The sequence below is a fragment of the Petromyzon marinus genome, unplaced genomic scaffold (genome assembly GCF_048934315.1).
Source record: "Petromyzon marinus isolate PM22_M1 ecotype Great Lakes invasive population unplaced genomic scaffold, UKy_Petmar_22M1.pri1.0 PM_G_Scaffold_53, whole genome shotgun sequence".
NCBI classification, from domain to species: Eukaryota; Metazoa; Chordata; class Hyperoartia; order Petromyzontiformes; family Petromyzontidae; genus Petromyzon; species Petromyzon marinus.
The window spans coordinates 1,180,544-1,203,212 of record NW_027423006.1 but is presented as its reverse complement, the minus strand read 5'-3'; the positions used below and the strand labels follow the sequence as shown (position 1 = coordinate 1,203,212).

The window sequence follows — 22,669 nt, the reverse complement described above, 5'->3', positions numbered from 1 at the left end:
TGGCATCCGTGCAAGACCGTCCTTTCCTGAAACCACACTGGGGCTCCGCAAGCCTCTCCTCAGCGTGCCTGGCAAGGCGATGTTGAATAATCCTTGCCAGGACCTTTCCTGGCACACTGAGGAGTGAGATGCCCCTGTAGTTGTTACAGTATGTGCGGTCCCCCTTCTTAAAGAGGGGTACCACCAGGGCATCCTTCCAATCCTACGGAACCCATCCAGTGGTCCAGGCTGTTATGATGTCATGTCGGGCAGTCTGTGCACAAACGCCACCCTCCCTCAGCATTTCGCTTGAGAGATCATCTCTGCCCAGTGCCTTTCCTGGTCTCAGACTCTGGATCGCCTTCAGTACTTCCTCAACAGATGGCACCTTAGCATGCCACTCACAGGGAGTGACTTCTTATTCCAATATTTGAGGCACCGCAGCCTCAACAGGGTCATCCCCACTTTGTGCTATGTTTTCCTGGCTGAGGGATTTGCCTTCCCCCAGGACCTCACAGAAATGCTCAGCAAATCTGCAAACCTGTTCTTGGGGGTCGGAGATTGGATCGCCATTTTTTCCCCTAATGATGGTTATTGATGTGGCGCTGCAGGTTACTTTTTTGATGGAGTTAAATAGGGATTTGTGATCGTGGGCCACTGAGGGAGACTCCATCTCCTCAGCAACCCGCAACCACCACCCAGCACCTCACGGCTCTCCGAACTTCTGAGCTAAGGCTCCTCATTCTCTGATGTAGGATACTGTAGCCGATGAGAGTGGGCCTGTAGCTTTTTTTCAACTATCCTGAACACCTCCTCTGTCAACCAGGGTCTCTGGGGAGGCCTGGACCACGTACCCAAAGCAGCCATTGCAGCTGTATGAGTCACAGTCCTAATCCTCACCCATTTACCCTCGGCGTCAGGAGGAATGGGGGACGATACCAACCCCAGGCTCAAGCGATAATGAAATTCTCACTTGCATCTTTCATCAGCAAACTGAGACCAGGCCACCTTATGTTGGAATGGGGTCCAGAGTGTACACACACACCTCTGGAGTGGAAGAATGGCAGGCACATCTTACAGATCACAAGTCGATGGTCAGAGGGCAGATCAGCTCCACGGTAGGTCCTGGTGTCAAGGACATGGGCTCGCATCCGCTGATCTGTCACTATGTAGTCCAGCAGATGTTCTTGCTTGGACCCGGCATGCATCCATGATGTTGTGTGGATGCGCCGATGCCTGAACAGCCGGTGTGACTACCGCAGAGACGGATGAGGGTGAGATGCGGCTGCCTGGAGGACGGAGGCGGGCGGAGGGGAGAGTGACGAAGTGCTGGCATCGACCTCTACCGGGAGGAGGCGAGCAGAGGAGGATGCCTGGTGGCAGCGGGCAAGGAAAGGAGAGGTGCCACCGCGGAGGGAAGCAGTGTCAGCCAGCCTGGGAGGGAAGGCTGAGGAAACGCCGAACTCTGCTGGCCGGTAGGCGTAAGGTGCCCAAAACGATGCTGTGCATGCGAGTACTGGACCTGTGAGGGCAGGACGGCCCCAGGAGCGTGGAGGATGGTGGCGCAGAGGACCGGGGGTGAAATTCACCCCGATACACGCCAGGAGGCACAATTGTGTACGGGTGGCTTTCAAAGAGGACGTGCCGGAGGAGGTCACTATCGACCGACCGAGTTTCGTGCGCACTGTGATGATAGAAATACTATGAGTTGATCCTGCAGACCTGTTTTGTTTGATAGCCTTGCCGGGTGGCAGGGCTCTTGACGTTTGTTTCAGGGCACGAGTGAAGGCAGTGGAGGAGGGAGAGCGGTGTACGCGGTTCTTTTTTAAGAAATGTAGGAAGGCAGAGAATACTATCCGGAAACTGGTGAGCCCCTGGGCAGACTCACACCTGCACAGAGGAGATAGTGGAGGCAGCTAGGGATTACTTCAGGGAGTTTTACAGCAGCAGGTCGTCGGAGGCAGAAGCACGGACCTCCTTGCTGGGGGAAGTAGAAAAGGTCATCGAAGCTCTAGAGGAAATGAACAGGCAGATCCAGATGGCAGAATTAGATGAGGTGGTAGGAGGGTTACGTCGTCACAGAACAGCAGGAGAAGACGGGATACCGGCAGAATTCTATATTACCTTTTGGGATACCATCAAGTACGACATATTGCAGATGTACAGAGAAGTCTTAGAGGAAGGCCCAGTGCCAGATTCCATGAAAAGGGGGGTGTGATAACCCTTATAGATAAGGGGAAAGGGGAGTGCAGTGACCTTGGGAGCTGGCGCCCGATCACCCTGCTGAACTCTGATTATAAGATCCTGCCAAGACCATCGCAGCACGTTTGGGGAAGGTGGTGAGGGAGGTGGTCGGATCCAACCCGACCAGAAGTGTGCGGCTCCGGGCAGGCGGATGTCAGATAACCTTGTCCTGTTGAAGGAGGTTGTGGAAACCACGGTGGAGAGGGGCGGATCCTTGGGCTCCTCAGTTTGGACCAGGAGAAGTCCTTTGACAGTATCTCACATGATTGCTTGTTTGCGGTTCTGGGGCGAATGGGGGTGGGGAAACAATTGATCGGCTGGATAAGGCAACTCTACCATAAGCTCACGGGCAGCCTGCTGATAAATGGAGTCCTCTTTGAGGAGATACCAATTGGGTCAGGTGTGCGACAGAGGTGTCCTTATGTCACCGGTGTTATTCATATTGTGTATGGAGCTCTTTGCCCAGGCGGTCAGAGGAAATCAGTGGATTGTGTGGATTGTGTGTACATGCCGGGGTGTAGGGAGCAAGCAAAAATATCCCTGTACATGGACGATGTCGTCATTTCTCTGTGGTGATGACTCCCCAGTATGGGAGACCCTAGGACTCGCGGATAGATTATTTTTCGCCTCGGGATCTAAGGTAAATGCGAGGAACACTCTGATCTTCGGCGACCCCCAGGCTATTCGAGAGCCGTCCACCCGGTATAACAATGCTCGTAGAGGGGATAAAGATCCTAGGGGTCACCTTCTATCGGGGGGGGGGGGGGGGGAGACTTTGAAGGTGCCGCAAGAAGCCGGGGGAAGACTTCAAGCAAATTAAGTTGCACAGGGAGCGCTCTTCTTGAACGATGTTGCGACGCTGCAAACTGGGAGGAGATTTCGAGGGCACAGTTCTTTACTCATTGGTTCTTTCGTTAAAGTCAATCTCGTGGACAGGCCTGCATGGAAGGACGGCCAGGACACGACACATGCACAGTATTGAGAGAGAGAGAGATACAGTATATATACATCTCATATGCATTCGCATGATGCCATTCTTGCATAAGGATATTACTTGGTTTTCACAAGGGCGTCTAATTAGACAGCCACACCTAAGCGCACTGATGGGTCTTGTGCGTGATCACCATAATTGTCGTAATGTTATTTTTTTTCTCTCTCCGAATTATTACACGAAATCTACTCACTTGTATTTGAAAGTAAAACGTTGGGGGATGCGTCCTATAATCCGGAGAATATTGGTCTTCTCGAAGACGCGTATGAATAATCTTCCGGAAGACGGTTCCACATAGCGATACGATACAAAACCAACCCAGAGGACAAGATACCATCAGCCCTTCAAAGATCGTGTGGATTTTTTCCTCCGGGTCCTCCGGTTTTTACCTCCACATTTAGAATCAACATTCACTTCCATTATTGAGGTTAACACATTCTTGCGGAGGGAGCTGGTAGGAACGATGGGTTGCTCAGTCAATGGCCAGGGTCAACGGCGGCGTGGTGTATTCCGCAAATATGCCCGACTGTGAGGGCGGGCACAAGCCGGCGTGAGTAGTTTTATAAGGGCACCACGGGGTGACCAGCCCCTCCCCACCCAGCCCCACCCCTCCCACCCCCTACCCAGCCCCACCCTCCCCACCCAGCCCCTCCCCACCCAGCCCCTCCCTACCCTCGCCTCTCCACCCAGCCACCACCCCTCCCACGTGGACAGACAGCCACAGACATACACAATGAATCCCCTGCCTCCTGTGAATTAATCCCGGTTGGGGTTCCAGTCCATATAAGGGCACCATGGGGTGACCAGCCCCTCTCCACCCAGCCCCACCCCACCCAGCCCCACCCCTCCCATCCCCCACCCAGCCCCACCCTCCCCACCCAGCCCCTCCCCACCCAGCCCCACCCCACCCCACCCAGGCCCACCCCTCCCACCCCCCACCCAGCCCCACCCTCCCCACACAGCCCCTCCCCACCCTCCCCTCCCCACCCAGCCCCACCCCTCCCACGTGGACAGACATCCACAGACATACACAATCCCCTGCCTACTGTGAATTAATCCCGGTTGGGCTTCTAGTCCACTACGTTTCCTACCAGAAACTTTGCAGCTATACATTTCCACACGATATGCCACTTAGTTGAGCTATCGTTTGTGGCCAGGTTGCTTCTGAAATAAAGAAGCTGATAGGTCAGCGGGATTTCCCTGATGAGATTTAACAAAAAAGTTTTGGTTTTTTTGCATATTTTTTCAAGTGATTTCCGTAATTTTCCAATACTTTGCACTCCAATCGTGTTTTAGTTTGCTACTCTTTGGGTCTTTCGGCTGTTGTAACGTTCTGACATTACCCCCCGACTGGACATCTGTGAGCAGGAGCTTTATAGCTCATCGGATTCCTCCGGTATGAAGGTTCTGATTCTGCATCGTCTTCTGGAAGACGGCTCTGTCCATTGTACAGCAATCTCCCTCGTAACAGACACGCCGCTTACATTGCATCGGTGGTACAATAAAACGAGCCCTCATTCGCCACTGAGTGGTGGTGACGTTGCCGCAGCGCCCGTGCCAGGCTAGGTGCATCGGTGGCTCCCGCATCTGCACACACACTCGCGAGACATCTACGTGCATACACACAATAACTATATCTGAAGTGAATCAAGGCTGTTTATGCCAAGTGGAACGTGTTTAACAATCATCAAGTGCATGCAGCATGCAACGACTTAATTTGGAAAGATCATATTGATAAACGTGTCGTGTTGCGACGAGGGGATGAAGCATGGCAAAATCCGTGATGTAAAGCGTTCGATTCTTCTGAATAATAATAATAACTTCAACTCGTATCAGCCAAGCATCCTGAGTGCACAACTACAAGAGAACAGCTGATTATTATACAAGGTGAGTTATGTTTTGTACAATTTAAAGTCGAATTGGGGCGGCATATCGTCAAGGGAGGGAGGGTCCACCATGCCTGCAAGATCGCCAGTTCACCAGCATTGAGTGAAGTAAGCCCCTGACCCTGCTGACGAGACACCGAATGTCGAAACCGCTCCAGAGTTTGCTCGTCTTGAAACAATGCTGCCGACTCTTAACTTAAAGCTTTCGTGACTGAAGGAATTCATATTCTTGGGTCGTTCGGTAAAGTCACGTAGATAGGTTCAAAGAAAATGATGATAAAAAATAACAAATAACTATGACGTTTTCTTGCCAACGACAACCGCCTACCCATCAACCAAGACATCAACATCTTCACCTCGCACACCGACTACTCATCGTGTGTGCATTATTTGTTTGGCTCAACATTTTCCTTTAAGACTCGGGATGCAATTACAACGTGTCTGGGCGTATCCAGGAGCGCGATGACGACAGCGGGAACAAAGCCGCCTCAGTTGTCACCCGCACGCTCCCTCGTCTTGATCACAGCGGCCGCCCTGATTAACGCTGCGGGTGTAAAAAAATTAGAACCTCACTGTGCGCCGGCTGCTTTACGGTGGGAATTAATGATGCCGTGACGGCATTGGCAAAAAGTGTCAGCCATTGTGTACCGGCGTCATGATGCGGCAAGATTTACCAAATCGGAATTTAAAAAATACCCGCAATTTCCTAAACTTGGATTTCGCATTGCAATCACCGCCCCCCCCCCCCCCGTCCCCCCACTATTACGAACACTCGGAAGGATCCTCTTAAAGAAAAAAAATCACGAGACTCAGTGAGGCATTCCCTGTGTAAATAAGCGAACAACAATAATATCAACAAAACAATAACAATGGTCAAACGACAACAACAAGGACAACCCCCACAACTCGCTCGGAGGGGGGAAGAAGACCCCTCTCGTGCGTCTGCTGATCGTCGATAGAACGCGCCGTGCGTGCGGTACACGCGCGCGCGCAACACGACGCACAGGCGCGCAGGCGACCGCACACCGTGGGTCAACTCCTCTGCCGAACTGAAGCTGAGTTGGGGCGCTTACCATTGTTGAGCTCCCGGCCGAACATCGTCTTCTTACCCAGCGCCGAGCAATTCCAGTGGCTAAATCGAAACTGGTGCTGGCACTCGCCGATTCCCAGCTGCACGCCCTCGCCGATCACGATGATCGCGTCCGGTCGGCTCTGGCACAGTGCCCGCTGACGTGGCGCCAATCCCGGAATCTTGCTGCAGATGATGTTTGAGCCCAGTGCCATGACCGTGGAAAGTGCCCTGCGGCAATCGGGCAGGCAGACGGACGCACAGGCGTGGACGCATGGACGGACAGACACGCGGCGTGATGTTTCGTGGTACATTCTTGACATTATTTATTCGTCCGTTACGTTTGTCGTTCGTACACGAAGCGTACAGAGTGCAGCCCTGCCATTGCTGGATCGCCAGAGAGTGTTCTGGACTGTCCTCTAGAGCAGACGTTGGCAGCCCGCAGCTCCGAAGATGCACACGGTGGCTCTACAAGGGCTGCATCATGGCTCGTTATTTATTAAGGACCACCACCGTCTCGTAGTCACACCACTAACGCTTCTATTTTATAAAGACAAAGATCTCCCGTGTAGCCTTAACAAACTGTAGGGCAAGTGCTGTTAGCGAGCACCTATGAAGGCCGGAACGGTACACAAGGGGGGTGGGTGGCCGGCACCACGCCTGACCGCCTTTGTCTCCCCAGTGGCGATGTTTACACACCGCACCAGGTACTCATTTGAGGCTGAGTCGACCTAGGGGAGGCCCAGGACCGGTTCAGATAATCGTCACTGGTGTTGGCCTTGAGCGGGAATCGAACCCGGGTCGCCAGGTTCGTAGCGTAGCGCGCTAACCGCTACACTACCGCTCCCCACTGCATGCACACAGAGATGCACACACAGACACTCACCTACACACACACACAGACACACACAGAGACACACACACAGACACTCACCTACACACACACACAGACACACACAGAGACACACAACAACAACAACAACAACCGCCATTCGCCACTAAGTGGCGGTGACGTCACCACGACGCTTGTGCCAGGCCATGTGCACCTTGAGGCCACGTGAAGTGTCGAACGCCCGCGGGCAGGAGGTCATGGGGCAGACCCAAGTGCCATGGGTCGACTGACTGAGATGACTGAGATGACCTACTGATGCACCACCTGTGCCCCCTACTGTGCCAACCTGCTGTGCTTTAGCCACCCGGCGCTCCGCTCGTTGTTGTGAGCGTCGCTCCTCCGCCGTCCGTTGTGTTTGGAGGGCGACTACCTCCAACTGCCCAGTAGCGTCCTTCATGAGCCTCCTCCACAGAGGCCGATCTTGACACTGCTGGTACCAGTCATTGGCAAGTCCACTCAGCTACACGTCCTCCTGTACCACATCACTCCATCTCTTCTCTAGCCCGTGCCGCGCCCGTTTAGCCCCCTCGATCCGGCCGAACAAAAGCTGTTTCGGCATGCGGGCTACATGACCCAGCCAACGCAGCCTTGCCTGCCGGAGGTGCTCACCGATGGGACCTTGCCCAGATCTTTCAAAGATTTGTGAGCACCTCACAGAATCCAGCCTGGTTAAACCCAGGATGGATCATAGGCAGGCTAGCCTAAATGTTTCTAACCAGGGAAGATGTTCCATTAGGGGGGTCCACGTTTCACAAGCGTAGAGAAGGGAGGGAATGACCGTGGCCGAGAAGACCTGAAGCTTAGTGCGGAGCGACAGACCAGGTAGCTTCCACACAGCGTTACGCAACCGATGAAAAGATGCCACTCGACTGATTCAGAGTGAGACCTCTGCTGTTAAACCGGAGCCGGTCATAAGCACACTGCCCCGGTATGGGAAACTCTCCACTCTCTCCACAACTGCCCCATCACCGATTGGGAGTTGTGGGGGTGGAGTGTCCGATGGTACAAAATACCCAGGCAGGTGCTTAGTTTTGGTGGGGCTGATGGTAAGGCCCCATCTCTTAGTGGCACGGTCCAGTCTCAGCAGCAGCGTCTCCAACTCCTCCTCTAGAGACACACACACAGACACTCACCTACACACACTCGCTAACCACGACACGATGGCTCCCCACTTGTTTTATATAAACACACACACATACATGGTATGCGTGTTTGTATGTGTATATATGCACACAAGATATGCCTACCAAGTTTGATTCCCAACCACGGCTAACACCAGTGACGAATTCTACCAGACCCGTTACCAACCGGCACTGACCAGCGTGGTGAAGTATGGTTAAACAACTCAGATGTATACTGAGACGGCGTGCTCGGGTCTATCACGTCAGCATTGGATTGACACGTGGTTTTAATATTATTAATTTTAAACGTTGCTTACGCATAGGTGTTAGTGTCTATCTATATTTATATACACGTACACACGCGCGCCGGAGTTCCGACATGCGTTAAATGTGACCACCCAGCCACACAGCAGCGTATTTGCAGACTTTCCCGCTTACAGTCTCCCATTGGCGATCTTCACACCGACGCGTTACGATTCATGATGGCCTTAATCTAAGTTTTCTTGTGGCTGTTGTTGTTGTTTGACTTGCATCCCACTGGGATTTTTTTGCGCACAGCGTTGGTGTACGATGCTTTTTTTCAGGAATATTTTGCTGCTTTTTTTCATGGATTTTCTGTTTTGCACAAAGTCACGCAGAGTCACTTTAAGATTATTTTCTTGTTCGTGTTTTAGTTTTTTTGTGTTGTGGTTGCACCCGATTCAAGAGCCAAATGGCTCACAGGGCTATACCAAAATAAATAAACTAACTAAACGAAACTATAAATATTCTTGGTTCTTTCGGTAAAGTCACGTTGAAGGTACCTGATGAAGACTGTTTGTGTTACAGTTGAAACGTCGTGAGAATTATTGTTTCATATATATTTTATTATTTTATTGTTTCCCTTCAACGTGACTTTACCAAAAGAACCAAGAATATGAATCACCGCAGTCACGAAAGCTTTAAACTAAACTAAACCGACCAAATTCACCGCAGGCCCCCGTCACGACGCCGCACGACCAGCCCGCCTTACAAAACGAAAGCGAGCGGCGCTCTTTACCCTACGCCAAAGTAGAAGAGCGCAACAGTGAGCAGGAGGAGGCGGTGCGGTGGTGCCCAGTGGCGGACGCGCGCGTGAATGGCGCCGTCCGATGCACGGGGGAGGAGGGGGGGGTCGACTGCTGATACGAGTTGAGCGTCTCCGAAATGTCTTGAGATGCTCGCTGCTGCTGATGACTCCGCCGCGGTGCGAGTCGTCGTCTCTGCTGCCAAGGTGCTGCTGCTGCTGATGGGTGCCGGGTCGGGGGTCACGCGGCTCGGCGCTGCTCAAAGAGTTTTCGTCCCTCGGTGGAGAGAGAGAGACAGGTCGCTCTTCTGTCGCCTCCTCATCCTCCTAGCGCAGTCTCCGCATGACTCGCTGATTGTCGCCACTCTCGACCGAAGTGATCCGCATTCGGGCTGCTGATATCACACGTACACCAACACTCACGCACACACCAACACACACCAACACTCACCATCACACGTACACACACCAACACACACCAACACTCACACACACACACCAACACACACCAACACTCACCAACACACACCAACACTCACACACACCAACACACACCAACACACACATACACACACCAACACACCCAACACTCACACACACACACCAACACACACCAACACTCACAAACACACACCAACACTCACACACACACCAACAAACACCAACACTCACACACACACCAACACACACAAACACTCACGAACACACACCAACACTCACACACACACCAACACACACCAACACTCACACACACACCAACACTCACACACACACCAACACTCACACATACACCAACAAACACCAACACTCACATACACACCAACACACACCAACACTCACACACACACCAACACTCACACACACACCAACACTCACACTCACACACACACCAACACACACCAACACTCACACACACACCAACACTCACACACACACCAACACACACCATCACACGTACACACACACCAACACTCACCAACACTCACGCACCAACACACACCAACACTCACATACGCACCAACACACACCAACACACACCATCACACGTATACACGTACACACACACCAACACACACCAACACTCACGCACGCACCAACACACACCAACACTCACACACACACCAACACACACCAACACTCACACACGCACCAACACACACCAACACTCACACACGCACCAACACACACCATCACACGTACACACACACCAACACACACCATCACACGTACACACACACACCAACACTCACACACACCAACACTCACACACACCAACACTCACACACGCACCAACACACACCATCACACGTACACACACCAACACTCACACACGCACCAACACACACCATCACACGTACACACACACCAACACTCACCATCACACGTACACACACACACACCAAGACACACCAACACTCACGCACACACCAACACTCACGCACGCACCAACACACACCATCACACGTACACACACACCAACACACACCAACACACACCAACACTCACGCACACACACCAACACAGCATCACACGTACACACACACCAACACACACCAACACTCACACACCATCACACGTACACACACCAACACACACCAACACTCGCACACGCACCAACACACACCATCACACGTACACACACCAACACTCACACACACGTACACACACACCAACACTCACGCACGCACCAACACACACCAACACTCACATACACACCATCACACGTACACACACCAACACACACCATCACACGTACACACACCAACACACACCATCACACGTACACACACCAACACTCACGCACCAACACTCACGCACCAACACTCACGCACCAACACACCCTCACCCCCCAATGCTCACCTGCGCCAGGTGAGCAGCGCTCATCACCATCAGCGCGTACGTGCTGATATAACTTTGTTAACAGGTTTAAGTCGCTCGGTTTGTAGCACCACCAATGGGTCATTCGGTAAAGTCACGTATAAAGGTTCCAAGAAAATCAAGTAAACTACGACGTTTCGATCGCAACACCAAGAATATGAATCCCTGCAGTCACGAAAGTTTTAAGTCTAAAATTGTATTTCTTACACTTGGCCAAAATAATGGGGGGGGGGGGGGGGGGGGTGTATCGCGTGATTTCAAGAGGACATTTTATATAAACATCATACCTGGCTAAAGCAATTAACCACTCAGTTACTTAAGGTGATAAGTGGAGACACGTGGCTGGGCTAAACCATTTAAATACTCACGCGCCACCCGCTAAAGCAATTAACCACTCAGTTAATTAAGGTGATAAGTGGAGACACATGGCTGGGCTAAACCATTTAAATACTCACGCGCCACCCGCTAAAGCAATTAACCACTCAGTTAATTAAGATGATAAGTGGAGACACGTGGCTGGGCTAAATCATTTAAATACTCACGCGCCACCCGCTAAAGCAATTAACCACTCAGTTAATTAAGGCGATGGCTTGGGCACTTTGAACATGCATGATGTTCTAGATTTAAAGCTTTCGTGACTGCAAGGATCCATGCTCTTTGGTTCTATTCGGTAAAACAACAATATTTTGTTGTTTTATTATTTACCTACGTGACTTTACCGAATAGAACCAAAGAGTATGCATGATGTTGAAAAGACATCACATTTGTCTTTATCTTCATGAAATATTCAGCTCCCTACTCTGTATCAGGCTGTTCACACATGTAATGAATTTAATATTGCTTACTTTAGCAAATTGACTTAGATTGTATTTATTCAGATCTATAGTCCCGCAGCTCACACAAGATAGTAGAGCAAGTTTTTTTCTTTAATATACAAAGAATATTCAAACGTTGTCTACACTGCTGATGGACAATATATCAAGGTTTTGTCAACACTTTTCAATACCTTATTTGAGTCGCTACAGTCTTGCAACGCATTCTCATGTTTTAATAACCTCGCCTTCACATTTCCCTCTCGAGAAAATTTGCACGGTGCGCTGAACGCGATGTGAACGCGACCGTTCCGTTTCACTAACGTACGCGTGGGGTAGGATGCGAGTTGGCATTTCCCCGTTTGCAGCCTCACAGGCGATCGACCGATCGCTGCTCCGCCGGGCACCGCTCTCCTGTTGTTTGTGCTGTGCCTCTCTCGTGAACGTAGCCCGTGACCAACCTGGACAGGAAGGAGCTGTAAGGCGCAGCCCTATTGGACTCAATGTTGAGACTTTAAACATCACATCGAGTTCCTTGTTGAGACGTTCCATTAGGCAGTAAATCACACGCCTGAAATCACTGCAAATGCACTGTCCAGGGACCCAGTATGCAGACAAAATCAGACTTCATTTTCTCCCCTCGCTAGCTTTTACTTTGCTTTCCAAAGTAGAAAAAATGCTTCTCAAAAAATAAAACGCCACTTTTTTCCAAATTTTATTGCTGTTGTTTTCACACCTGATGATGATTGCTTGTGTTGCAGTCGAAACGTCGTGAGAATTGTATTGTTTTATATTTGTATTATTTTATTGTTTACCTTCTACGTGGTGGTGACTTTACCGAAAGAACGAAGAATATAAAAAATGCTTCTCAAAAAACAAACATACAAATCTAAAACGGTGAAATGCGTGCGGTATTTCTTGCACTGCTTTCGTCTTTAGTTTGTTTGTGGGTACTAAATAGTTTTTTTTTTAAAGAACGTGTTTTCACCAGTGCATGTTGTCTGCTGATGACATACAGAGCAGAATAAAAACTGCACAGTGACAAGGGAAATGTAACCAAAGGAAGGTGGACGCTTGGACTTGCGCGCGTTATAGACATCACGTTGACTCACAGGAGGAGTGTGTGAGCTTGGGCAGAACGCCTCACTAGAAGGGATGACGGCCCTCTGCTGAGATAAAACGATGGAGTGCAGCCACAGGAGGGAACGTGCCTTGTGGGTAGCGCTGGGGTGGATGTTGGTTGTTGGGATGGGTCGTTGTAAGGTGTTGAGAAGAGGGTGGCCCGATGTTCACTCCCTCGCCTGGTCTACAGGTCGTGGATTCCATCCAAAACCCTGACGATACCTGCTGCTGTATGAGTCAGGGTCTCTCATCACCATCATCACAGTGGCTAAGAGATGTTGACTACCTCGCCTGGTATACAGGTGGTCGTGGGTTCTATCCCCACCCTGACGATGCCTGCTGCTGTATGAGTCAGGGTCTCTCATCATCATCACAGTGACTAGATGTTGACTACCTCGCCTGGTCTACAGGAGGTCGTGGATTCGATCCCCACCCTGACAATACCTGCAGGTGCTGCTGCTGTATATTTTGGAGACTGCTTCTCTCTCTCCCCGTGGTCGCGTGGATTTTTCTGCGGCTCCTCCGGCTTTTCCAGACTGTTGGGGCAAGTGCTGAGGAAGCGACTTGCGAAGGCTGACACGGCACACGAGGGGGTGGGTGGCCAGCCGCACCACGGCCGGCCGCCTTTGTCTCCCCGGCGCTAGCGATGTTTTCACATGCCGCTCATTTCACGCTGGGTCGGCCCAGGACCAGGTGTTGGGAATCGAACTTTCGGTTATTTGACGTATCCCCCCATACTATCGCTTAGAAAATATACGGGGTGGCGGTAACAGCGCCCCATTACAATCCGCAGGACGCGTTAAGTGACGCAAACACACTCGGGGGTGACGCATTAAACAACGGACAAACCCGTTTTAATTCAACGTTCACAAACACGCGGGTTGTTTTAAACGCAACACAAACTCCCGCCGTTGGGATATCGGCAGATTTTTTTTTCCCACCCACCCATGTCTCCCCCCACCCCCCAAAACCCCCCACCCCACACACACACAAAAAAACCCCAACGCAACGCATTTCAAAACATTTCTCGGTCAAAATCTTCGCAGGGGAAACGACGACCCCCAAAGAAACCAGAAGGGTGTCCAAGCTCCCTGCGGCAGCGGCTACGCAGCGATGCAACTCGACCGAGGTGGGGGGGGGCTGTGCGGGGAAAACGTCAACCCAAACTTGCAATGTAACCGAGTGCCCCCCCTTTACCGTTTACAACTGAAATGTATTCGTGGTAATTTTTACTGGAAAAAAAAAATGCATTTCCGGCAAATATAAATCTCTTTTTTTTTTCGCACCGCCGTATTCTCCGGATCGTCGTTCCAAGATGCGCGTGGGAAGTTAACTTTGCGGAGTAGTTTCGAGAGAAAAAAAACACAGACCCCCCCCCCCCACTTCGCTTTTCCACAAAAATACAAGGTTGGTCCTTCCTGCAAAAATGCGGGAAACAAAGGGACGTATCTATATATACGTATATAACACACACAAAGTACAACAAAAAGAGCGTGTGTTTTTACAATGAACGCAACACGGCACCACGGCGGACCGCAAGACGATTTCCCAGACGACGTCACAAGTCGTCTTGCCGAGCAGGTAGCTCTCGGCATCGTCGTCCGTATCACGGGACACGCCTAACCCACCCGCCCACCCAAGCCGCTTCTCTAAACCACGGCACGGGGTGGGTTCAAAGGCAGCGGCTTGCAACACGGAGGACGCGGGCCTGGCCGCCCCCCCCCCCACCACCCACCGCGGTGATAGTGGCAAGTCACGCTCGCGGTCAGGGCCGGATTAAGGCACGGGGGGCTTTAGGGGCCGCAGCCCAGGGGCCTCCGCCAGCTGGAGGGCCTTCCAGAGGTTAAGTTAAAAGTTGTTTCGTTTGTGAATGCTGAATTTTGTTTGTCGTCAGCCTTGTAAAAAAATAATCTTTTTTTTTTACTTTGTTTTCCTTTTGAAAATTTTACCGGGGGCCTCACAGTACCTGTAGCCCAGGCGCCTACACAATCTTAATCCGGCCCTGGTTGTGGTGAGCGGTGATGGCGACGACGACGGCGGTGGTGGTGGTGGTGGTGCTACTTATGGCAATTAGTTTAACACGTAGGCTTTCGCGACCAATATCATCCATATTAGAGGCGTTTGGGTTAGATCGCGTAAATATATAAATGTGTCATTTGTGGCTTGGCTCTCCAACACACAATCGGTGTGCTGTACTAGTACACTACACTATACACTACTATATACACTACACTATACACTCGTGCTGTACTAGTGACGAATTGGCCACGTTCAGTTTACGTGACAACCCTTACTAGTTGGTTGTGTCGGGTGGTGGCGGGTTTAACGACACAACATTTATATATTTACACGATCTAACCCAAAAACCCTCTTTTGTTGGATTATGGCAATGAGTGGGGGATGTTGAGACGATGGCAGTGGTGATCAGCGTCAGTGGTGGTAGTCGTGGTGGTGTCGTCGGTGACTGTGGTGGCCGTGGAGATGGCCGTCGTGATAGTGGTGGTGGTGTCGGCGATAGTGGTGGTAGCGATGGTTCTGTCGGTAGTGATGGCGCTGCCCGGTAGCGGTAACGGACATCAGCCAATAGCCACACGTCAGCACATCCGCACAAAGCTACAGAGAGCTCGTGGCCGCAACCTCACTACCACCGTCACCTCCACCGTCACGTCCGCAGACGTCGGGAAAGTTTGCCGATGGACCGTGGTGCAGGTGACGGTGGCGGCGGAGCGATGTCAGGCCCTGCTGGATCCAGTCCGGCAGCTGCACCTCCACCATGACCGCGGGCAGGTCGTCGCAGCTGGATCGGTCACGCACGTGGACGCCGTCGGAGGTGCGCCTGTCGTCGAAAGCCATCGCACGGTGGCGCAGCGATGCCGGAGGCGGTGTTGCTTCCGCCACCGGTGACGGTGACACCGTCGGTGCTGCTGCTGGTGGTGGTGGTGGCAGTCGTGGCGATTCCGGCAACGATGTCGGCGAAGCGGCAAAATTCGGCTTCGGAGTAATGGGTAACGGTGGTGGCCGTCGTTTGTGGCGACGAGACTCATCGCGGATTTCCCGGTTTTCTCGATCGGGTCGATGCAGAGGCGTGCCCAATTGGGCGGTGCAGTCTCATCCGAGGTGGCTTCCAGGCCGGCGATGCCACCGCCACCACCACCACCGTGACACCGTCACCACCACCGTGACACCGTCACCACCACCATGACACCGTCACCACCACCACCACCACCGTGACACTGTCACCACCACCACCGTGACACCGTCACCACCACCACCGTGACACCGTCACCACCACCACCGTGACACCGTCACCACCACCACCGTGACACCGTCACCACCACCACCGTGACACCGTCACCACCACCACCGTGACACCGTCACCACCACCACCGTGACACCGTCACCACCACCACCGTGACACCGTCACCACCACCACCGTGACACCGTCACCACCACCACCGTGACACCGTCACCACCACCACCGTGACACCGTCACCACCACCACCGTGACACCGTCACCACCACCACCGTGACACCGTCACCACCACCACCGTGACACCGTCACCACCACCACCGTGACACCGTCACCGCCTATGCGACCTCCCGAACAATCGCCGCAGTCTCCGCAACCGGCCCCGCTGCGGCGATCTCCACATCGTCGTCGACGCCTCCGCTTGTACAGTCCCAGTCGACGCCACCCCAGTCGAAGCCACCCCCGCCTCTGCCTCGGCCGGCTCTCCCCGCGTCGAGACCTCCGCCGCTTCCGCCTCCCGCGTCGCCACGGGCGAAGTCGCATCCGCCGGGGCCAGCCGCGTGGCCGCGACGCCCCGCTCCGCCTCCGTCCCTCGGCACCGTCGCTCCGACGCACCCCTCCGTGGCGGCGTCGTCGCCGCCGCCGCCGCCGTCGCCGGCGAAAACGTCGCTTTCGTCCGGCCTCCGCTGCTCGACCGACGCGGCGTCGGGGAGCGCCCGCCGCCGGTGCCGGCGGCCTGTCGCGCTCGCTCCCGCCCCCTTCTTCAGCGGCGGCTCCGCGGGAGGCTCCGCGCGACCGCCCGCCAGGCCGACGGCGTTCCTCCTGTCGTACCTCTCCTGCCCGAGCCTCGCCTGCTCCGCCACCGACGCCCGGCAAACGCGCCCGTCGCGCCGCCGCCTTCCCCTCGCGCCGGGCGCCCCCGGCGCCGCCGCCGTCGCCGGAGCTCTCCCGTCGTCCGAGCGGTTCCCGCAGGGCCGTAGAACCGCCGGCTCGCGCGGGCCGCCGCCGTCGTCGTCGTCGTCGTCGTCGTCGTCTTCGCCGTCCGTCACGAACCGCACTTCCAGGCGGCGCGCGTACCCCATCGCGGCGCGGAAAGCGAGCGGGCGGCGCCCGCAGGTGCCCCGTGTAGAGCGGGGTCAGGAAGTCTTCGAAGGCGGCGGCGCTCGGCCCCGGCACGCGCAGCTGGTTGAGGAGGCGGCACAGGGCGGAGCAGTGCGGCTGGCTGATGAAGATCAGGTCCACGTCCGCCATCGGGGCCCCTCGCTCGCACCTGGGGGTGAGCGCCGCACACGCGCGGACGTAGAAGTTACGTCGCGACACACGGCGGTGACACTCTCGTGCCCAAACAAGCGGAGGCCTGGGTTCGATTCCTGACTCTGGCACCTCCCGTATTAAATCACTCAACGGGGTTACACGCAGCAGCATCGGCGACGTCATCCCCTACCTGCTGTAAAAAAACCTGGAAGGACCCTGTCCTGACAAAAAAAAGTCTTGGTTGTGAGGCTTTCCTGGGTCAACGAGCAAAATACGAATACACCACACACACCACATACACACCACACACACCACACCACACACACACCACACACACACCACACACACCACACACACACCACACACACCACACACACCACACACACACCACACACACCACACACACCACACACACAACACACACACCACACACACACCACACACACACACACCACACACACACCACACCACACACACACCACACACACCACACACACCACACACACGCACCACACACACCACACACACCACACACACACCACACACACACACCACACACACACCATGCCTGGGCACACACCACACACACACCACACACACACCACACACACTACACACACCACACACACCACACACACACACCACACACCCCACACACACCACACACCTCGCAGCAGCAAGATGGAGACCTCGGGCCCAATCAACAGCGCCCAGAAGCCCCCGGAAGACCCCTGAAGCCCCTCCCCCTGAAGCCCCCTCCCCCTAAACCCCCCCTCCCCCTAAACCCCCCTCCCCCTGAACCGCCTCCCCCTGACCCCCCTCCCCCTGAAGCCCCTCCCCCTGACACCTCGTGGCTCTCAAATTCGTCATCTTTGCTCGGTCCACCACCCAGCGACTCAGCGCTCATCCATCTTCACGCGACCACTCAAAGTGATTCACCCACCCAGCGTCTCAATCACCCACCCAGCGTCTCAATCATCCACTCAACCACACGTTGATTCACCCACCCAGCGTCTCAATCATCCACAGGTTAATTCACCCACCCACCCGCCATCTCACTCAAGCCAAGCCACTCAACTTTTGCCAATTAGCCCCCTGCCCTGGGTCTCCGTAGTTTGCTCACACGTGGTTTTAAACACACAAATAATTCAGCACTTGTAACTTTCTCATCATCTGAACTCAATAATCTAACCACTCTGCCCCACCACCATCTCACCCAGCCACGAGACTTCTCTCCTGCTCTCCAGAGACCTCACCTGCGGGATAAACTTGTTGTTGTTGTAGTTTTGTTGTTGTTGGTATTATTAAACGATATAAAATCCCTGAATTTTTCAGAGCGGGTTGGAACGCAGCCAAATTGCTACGTGATCGTGTTTCCTGTGGGCGTGGTCTCTGCCCCCCCCCCCCCGTGGGCATGGTCTCTGTCTCCGTGGGCGTTGGCGCTGTTCCCATGGGCGTGGTCTCTGCCACCTATGGGCGTGGTCGGAGCGCCCCGTGGGCGTGTTCTCTGCCACCTATGGGCGTGGTCGGAGCCCCCCATGGGCGTGGTCTCTGCCACCTATGGACGTGGTCGGACCGCCCCGTGGGCGTGGTCTCGCTCGTCCACTTTCGCTTCGCTGGGATCGCTGTCTGCTCCTCAGCAGCAAGCACGGCGTGTACAGTGCAGTCGCAACAACACGTACAGTGTGCACTGTGCTTGCGGTACGTACAGTTTGTGACGTGCACTTACAGTGCGTACAGTGTGTGCGGTACACCTGAAGTACAAACATCCCTGTGTCTCACTCCACGTGTCTCTCTCCACGTGTGTCTCTCCACGTGTCTCTCTCTCCACGTGTCTCTCTCCACGTGTCTCTCTCCACGTGTCTCTCTCTCTCCACGTGTCTCTCTCCACGTGTCTCTCTCCACGTGTCTCTCTCTCCCCGTGTCTCTCTCTCTCCCCGTGTCTCTCTCCACGTGTCTCTCTCCACGTGTGTCTCTCCACGTGTCTCTCCACGTGTCTCTCTCTCCACGTGTCTCTCTCCACGTGTCTCTCTCCACGTGTCTCTCTCTCTCCACGTGTGTCTCTCCACGTGTCTCTCTCTCCACGTGTCTCTCTCCACGTCTCTCTCTCCCCGTGTCTCTCTCTCTCCCCGTGTCTCTCTCCACGTGTCTCTCTCCACGTGTCTCTCTCCCCGTGTCTCCACGTGTTTCTCTCCACGTGTCTCTCCACGTGTCTCTCTCTCCACGTGTCTCTCTCCACGTGTCTCTCCCCGTGTCTCTCTCCCCGTGTCTCTCTCCACGTGTCTCTCTCCACGTGTCTCTCCCCGTGTCTCTCTCCACGTGTCTCTCTCCCCGTGTCTCTCTCCACGTGTCTCTCTCTCTCCCCGTGTCTCCACGTGTCTCTCTCCACGTGTCTCTCTCTCCACGTGTCTCTCTCTCCACGTATCTCTCTCCCCGTGTCTCTCTCCACGTGTCTCTCTCCACGTGTCTCTCTCCCCGTGTCTCCACATGTCTCTCTTCACGTGTCTCTCTCCACGTGTCTCTCTCTCCGTGTCTCTCTCCACGTGTCTCTCTCCCCGTGTCTCTCTCTCCCCGTGTCTCTCTCTCTCCCCGTGTCTCTCTCCACGTGTCTCTCTCTCCACGTGTCTCTCTCCCCGTGTCTCCACGTGTCTCTCTTCCCGTGTCTCTCTCTCCCCGTGTCTCTCTCTCCCCATGTCTCTCTCCACGTGTGTCTCTCCACGTGTCTCTCTCCCCGTGTCTCCACGTGTCTCTCTCCCCGTGTCTCCACGTGTCTCTCTCCACGTGTCTCTCTCCCCGTGTCTCTCTCCACGTGTCTCTCTCCACGTGTCTCTCTCCACGTGTCTCTCTCCACGTGTCTCTCCCCGTGTCTCTCTCCCCGTGTCTCTCTCCACGTGTCTCTCTCCACGTGTCTCTCCCCGTGTCTCTCTCCACGTGTCTCTCTCCCCGTGTCTCTCTCCACGTGTCTCTCTCTCTCCCCGTGTCTCCACGTGTCTCTCTCCACGTGTCTCTCTCTCCACGTGTCTCTCTCTCCACGTATCTCTCTCCCCGTGTCTCTCTCCACGTGTCTCTCTCCACGTGTCTCTCTCCCCGTGTCTCCACATGTCTCTCTTCACGTGTCTCTCTCCACGTGTCTCTCTCTCCGTGTCTCTCTCCACGTGTCTCTCTCCCCGTGTCTCTCTCTCCCCGTGTCTCTCTCTCTCCCCGTGTCTCTCTCCACGTGTCTCTCTCTCCACGTGTCTCTCTCCCCGTGTCTCCACGTGTCTCTCTTCCCGTGTCTCTCTCTCCCCGTGTCTCTCTCTCCCCATGTCTCTCTCCACGTGTGTCTCTCCACGTGTCTCTCTCCCCGTGTCTCCACGTGTCTCTCTCCCCGTGTCTCCACGTGTCTCTCTCCACGTGTCTCTCTCCCCGTGTCTCTCTCCACGTGTCTCTCTCCACGTGTCTCTCTCCACGTGTCTCTCCATGTGTCTCTCTCCCCGTGTCTCTCTCCCCGTGTCTCTCTCCACGTGTCTCTCTCCACGTGTCTCTCTCTCCACGTGTCTCTCTCCACGTGTCTCTCTCTCCATGTGTCTCTCTCCACGTGTCTCTCTCTCCGTGTCTCTCCCCACGTGTCTCTCTCCACGTGTCTCTCTCTCCCCGTGTCTCTTTCTCCCCGTGTCTCTCTCTCCATGTGTCTCTCTCCACGTGTCTCTCCTCGCGGTGCCGGACGGGCAACTCTGTCGTGGACAGCGCTGTGGGGGGAGATCCAATTTTGATTGGCTCCTCCCCTCATGGCATATGTATCCACCACAGGGGCTAAACGGGGGCTCTGGACGGGTGCGAGGGGCTGGTAACCCCTCCACCTTCAATTAATTACCACGAAACTACGAATTAAACTTAAATATGTAACAACTAAGCTTGTGCCAGAGGCCCCGGGGGGCCAGGCGTCTATGACGTCTCCTGGCCAAACCCCAATTGGCGGAGCCAGGAGATTGAATACCTACCCTCGGGGCTACTCCAGAAACAACGAAAAGCCACTACGGTTGGCCACGTGGAATGTTCGAACGCTCACTGCAGAGGAGAGGCTGCCACTCCTCTGTCGGGAGCTGGACCGGTACCGCCTGGATCTATGCGGCATTCAGGAGGTCCGGTGGACCGGCTCTGGCTCCTGCCACCATGAGGGGTGGACAGTCCTCTACTCGGGGCAGCAGACTGCCAAACAACAGGGTGTGGGTCTTCTTTTGAACAAAAGAATGAAGGGGGCGTGGGAGCGTGGCGGTGAGGTGTGGGAAGCTGTAAGCCCCAGGCTACTTTGGGCTCGCCTTCCCATCAACAGGAGGCGAGGAATGGTGGTCGTGGTTACTTATGCCCCCACCGAAGATGAACATCCGTGGAGGGATGCAGGCAAAGCCGATGAGTCAGATGCCTTCTATGACCTCCTGTCACAGGTGCTGGCTAAAGTGGCCCCTCGGGATAGAGTCATCATGTTGGGTGACTTCAATGCCCGAGTTGGTCATGATACTGGCACCTGGCCTGGAGTGATTGGAGGGCATGGGCCAGATCAGCTCAATAACAACGGTAGGAGGCTGCTAGATTTTTGTGCAGCCCATGGGCTTGTAATTACCAACACGCTGTTCCGGCATCGGCGCATCCACACAACATCATGGATGCATGCCGGGTCCAAGCAAGAACATCTGCTGGACTACATAGTGACGGACCAGCGAATGCGAGCCCATGTCCTTGACACCAGGACCTACCGTGGAGCTGATCTGCCCTCTGACCATCGACTAGTCATCTGTAAGATGCGCCTGCCATTCTTCCACTCCGGTGGTGGGTGTACACCCAGGACCCCATTCCAACCTAAAGTGGCCTGGTCTCAGTTATCTGATGAAAGTTGCAAGCGAGAATTTCATCATCGCTTGCGGCTGGGATTGGCATCGTCCCCGACTCCTCCTGATGTCGAGGGTAAATGGGCGAGGTTTAGGACTGTGACTCATGCAGCTGCAATGGCTGCTTTGGGTACGCGGTCCAGACCTCCCCAGACACCCTGGATGACAGAGGAGTTGTTCACGATGGTTGAGAAAAAGCGACAGGCCCACTGTCATCGGCTACAGAGTCCCACGTCAGAGAATGAGGAGGCTTACCGCAGC

At 54.2% G+C, this 22,669-nt stretch overlaps 2 protein-coding genes across 3 annotated transcripts in view; both read right to left on the bottom strand.

Moving 5' to 3' along the window:
- Positions 1-18,915, bottom strand: part of LOC116937079 (protein Wnt-7b-like) — a 33,445-nt gene extending 14,530 nt beyond the window's left edge. Inside the window, exons 1-2 of the mRNA XM_076062181.1 lie at positions 18,800-18,915; positions 6,174-6,400 (exon numbers count right to left, since the gene is read on the bottom strand). Coding sequence (XP_075918296.1) covers positions 6,174-6,384 — 211 coding nt within the window. The 5' untranslated portion in view covers positions 6,385-6,400; positions 18,800-18,915. The remainder of the gene's footprint in view (positions 1-6,173; positions 6,401-18,799) is intronic.
- On the bottom strand, positions 14,024-18,268 carry LOC142917817 (uncharacterized). 2 transcript variants are annotated; one of them, XM_076062182.1, is made up of 2 exons: positions 18,211-18,268; positions 14,024-17,559 (listed from the first exon to the last, which is right to left on the bottom strand). In XM_076062182.1, exon 2 carries the CDS (start codon positions 17,369-17,371, stop codon positions 16,628-16,630), a length of 744 nt encoding a protein of 247 aa, XP_075918297.1. In that variant the 5' UTR covers positions 17,372-17,559; positions 18,211-18,268; the 3' UTR covers positions 14,024-16,627. The 2 variants fall into 2 exon arrangements, with proteins under 2 accessions (XP_075918297.1, XP_075918298.1); XM_076062183.1 differs by lacking the exon at positions 18,211-18,268 and adding an exon at positions 17,734-18,188.
- Positions 18,916-22,669: the final 3,754 nt, after the last annotated feature.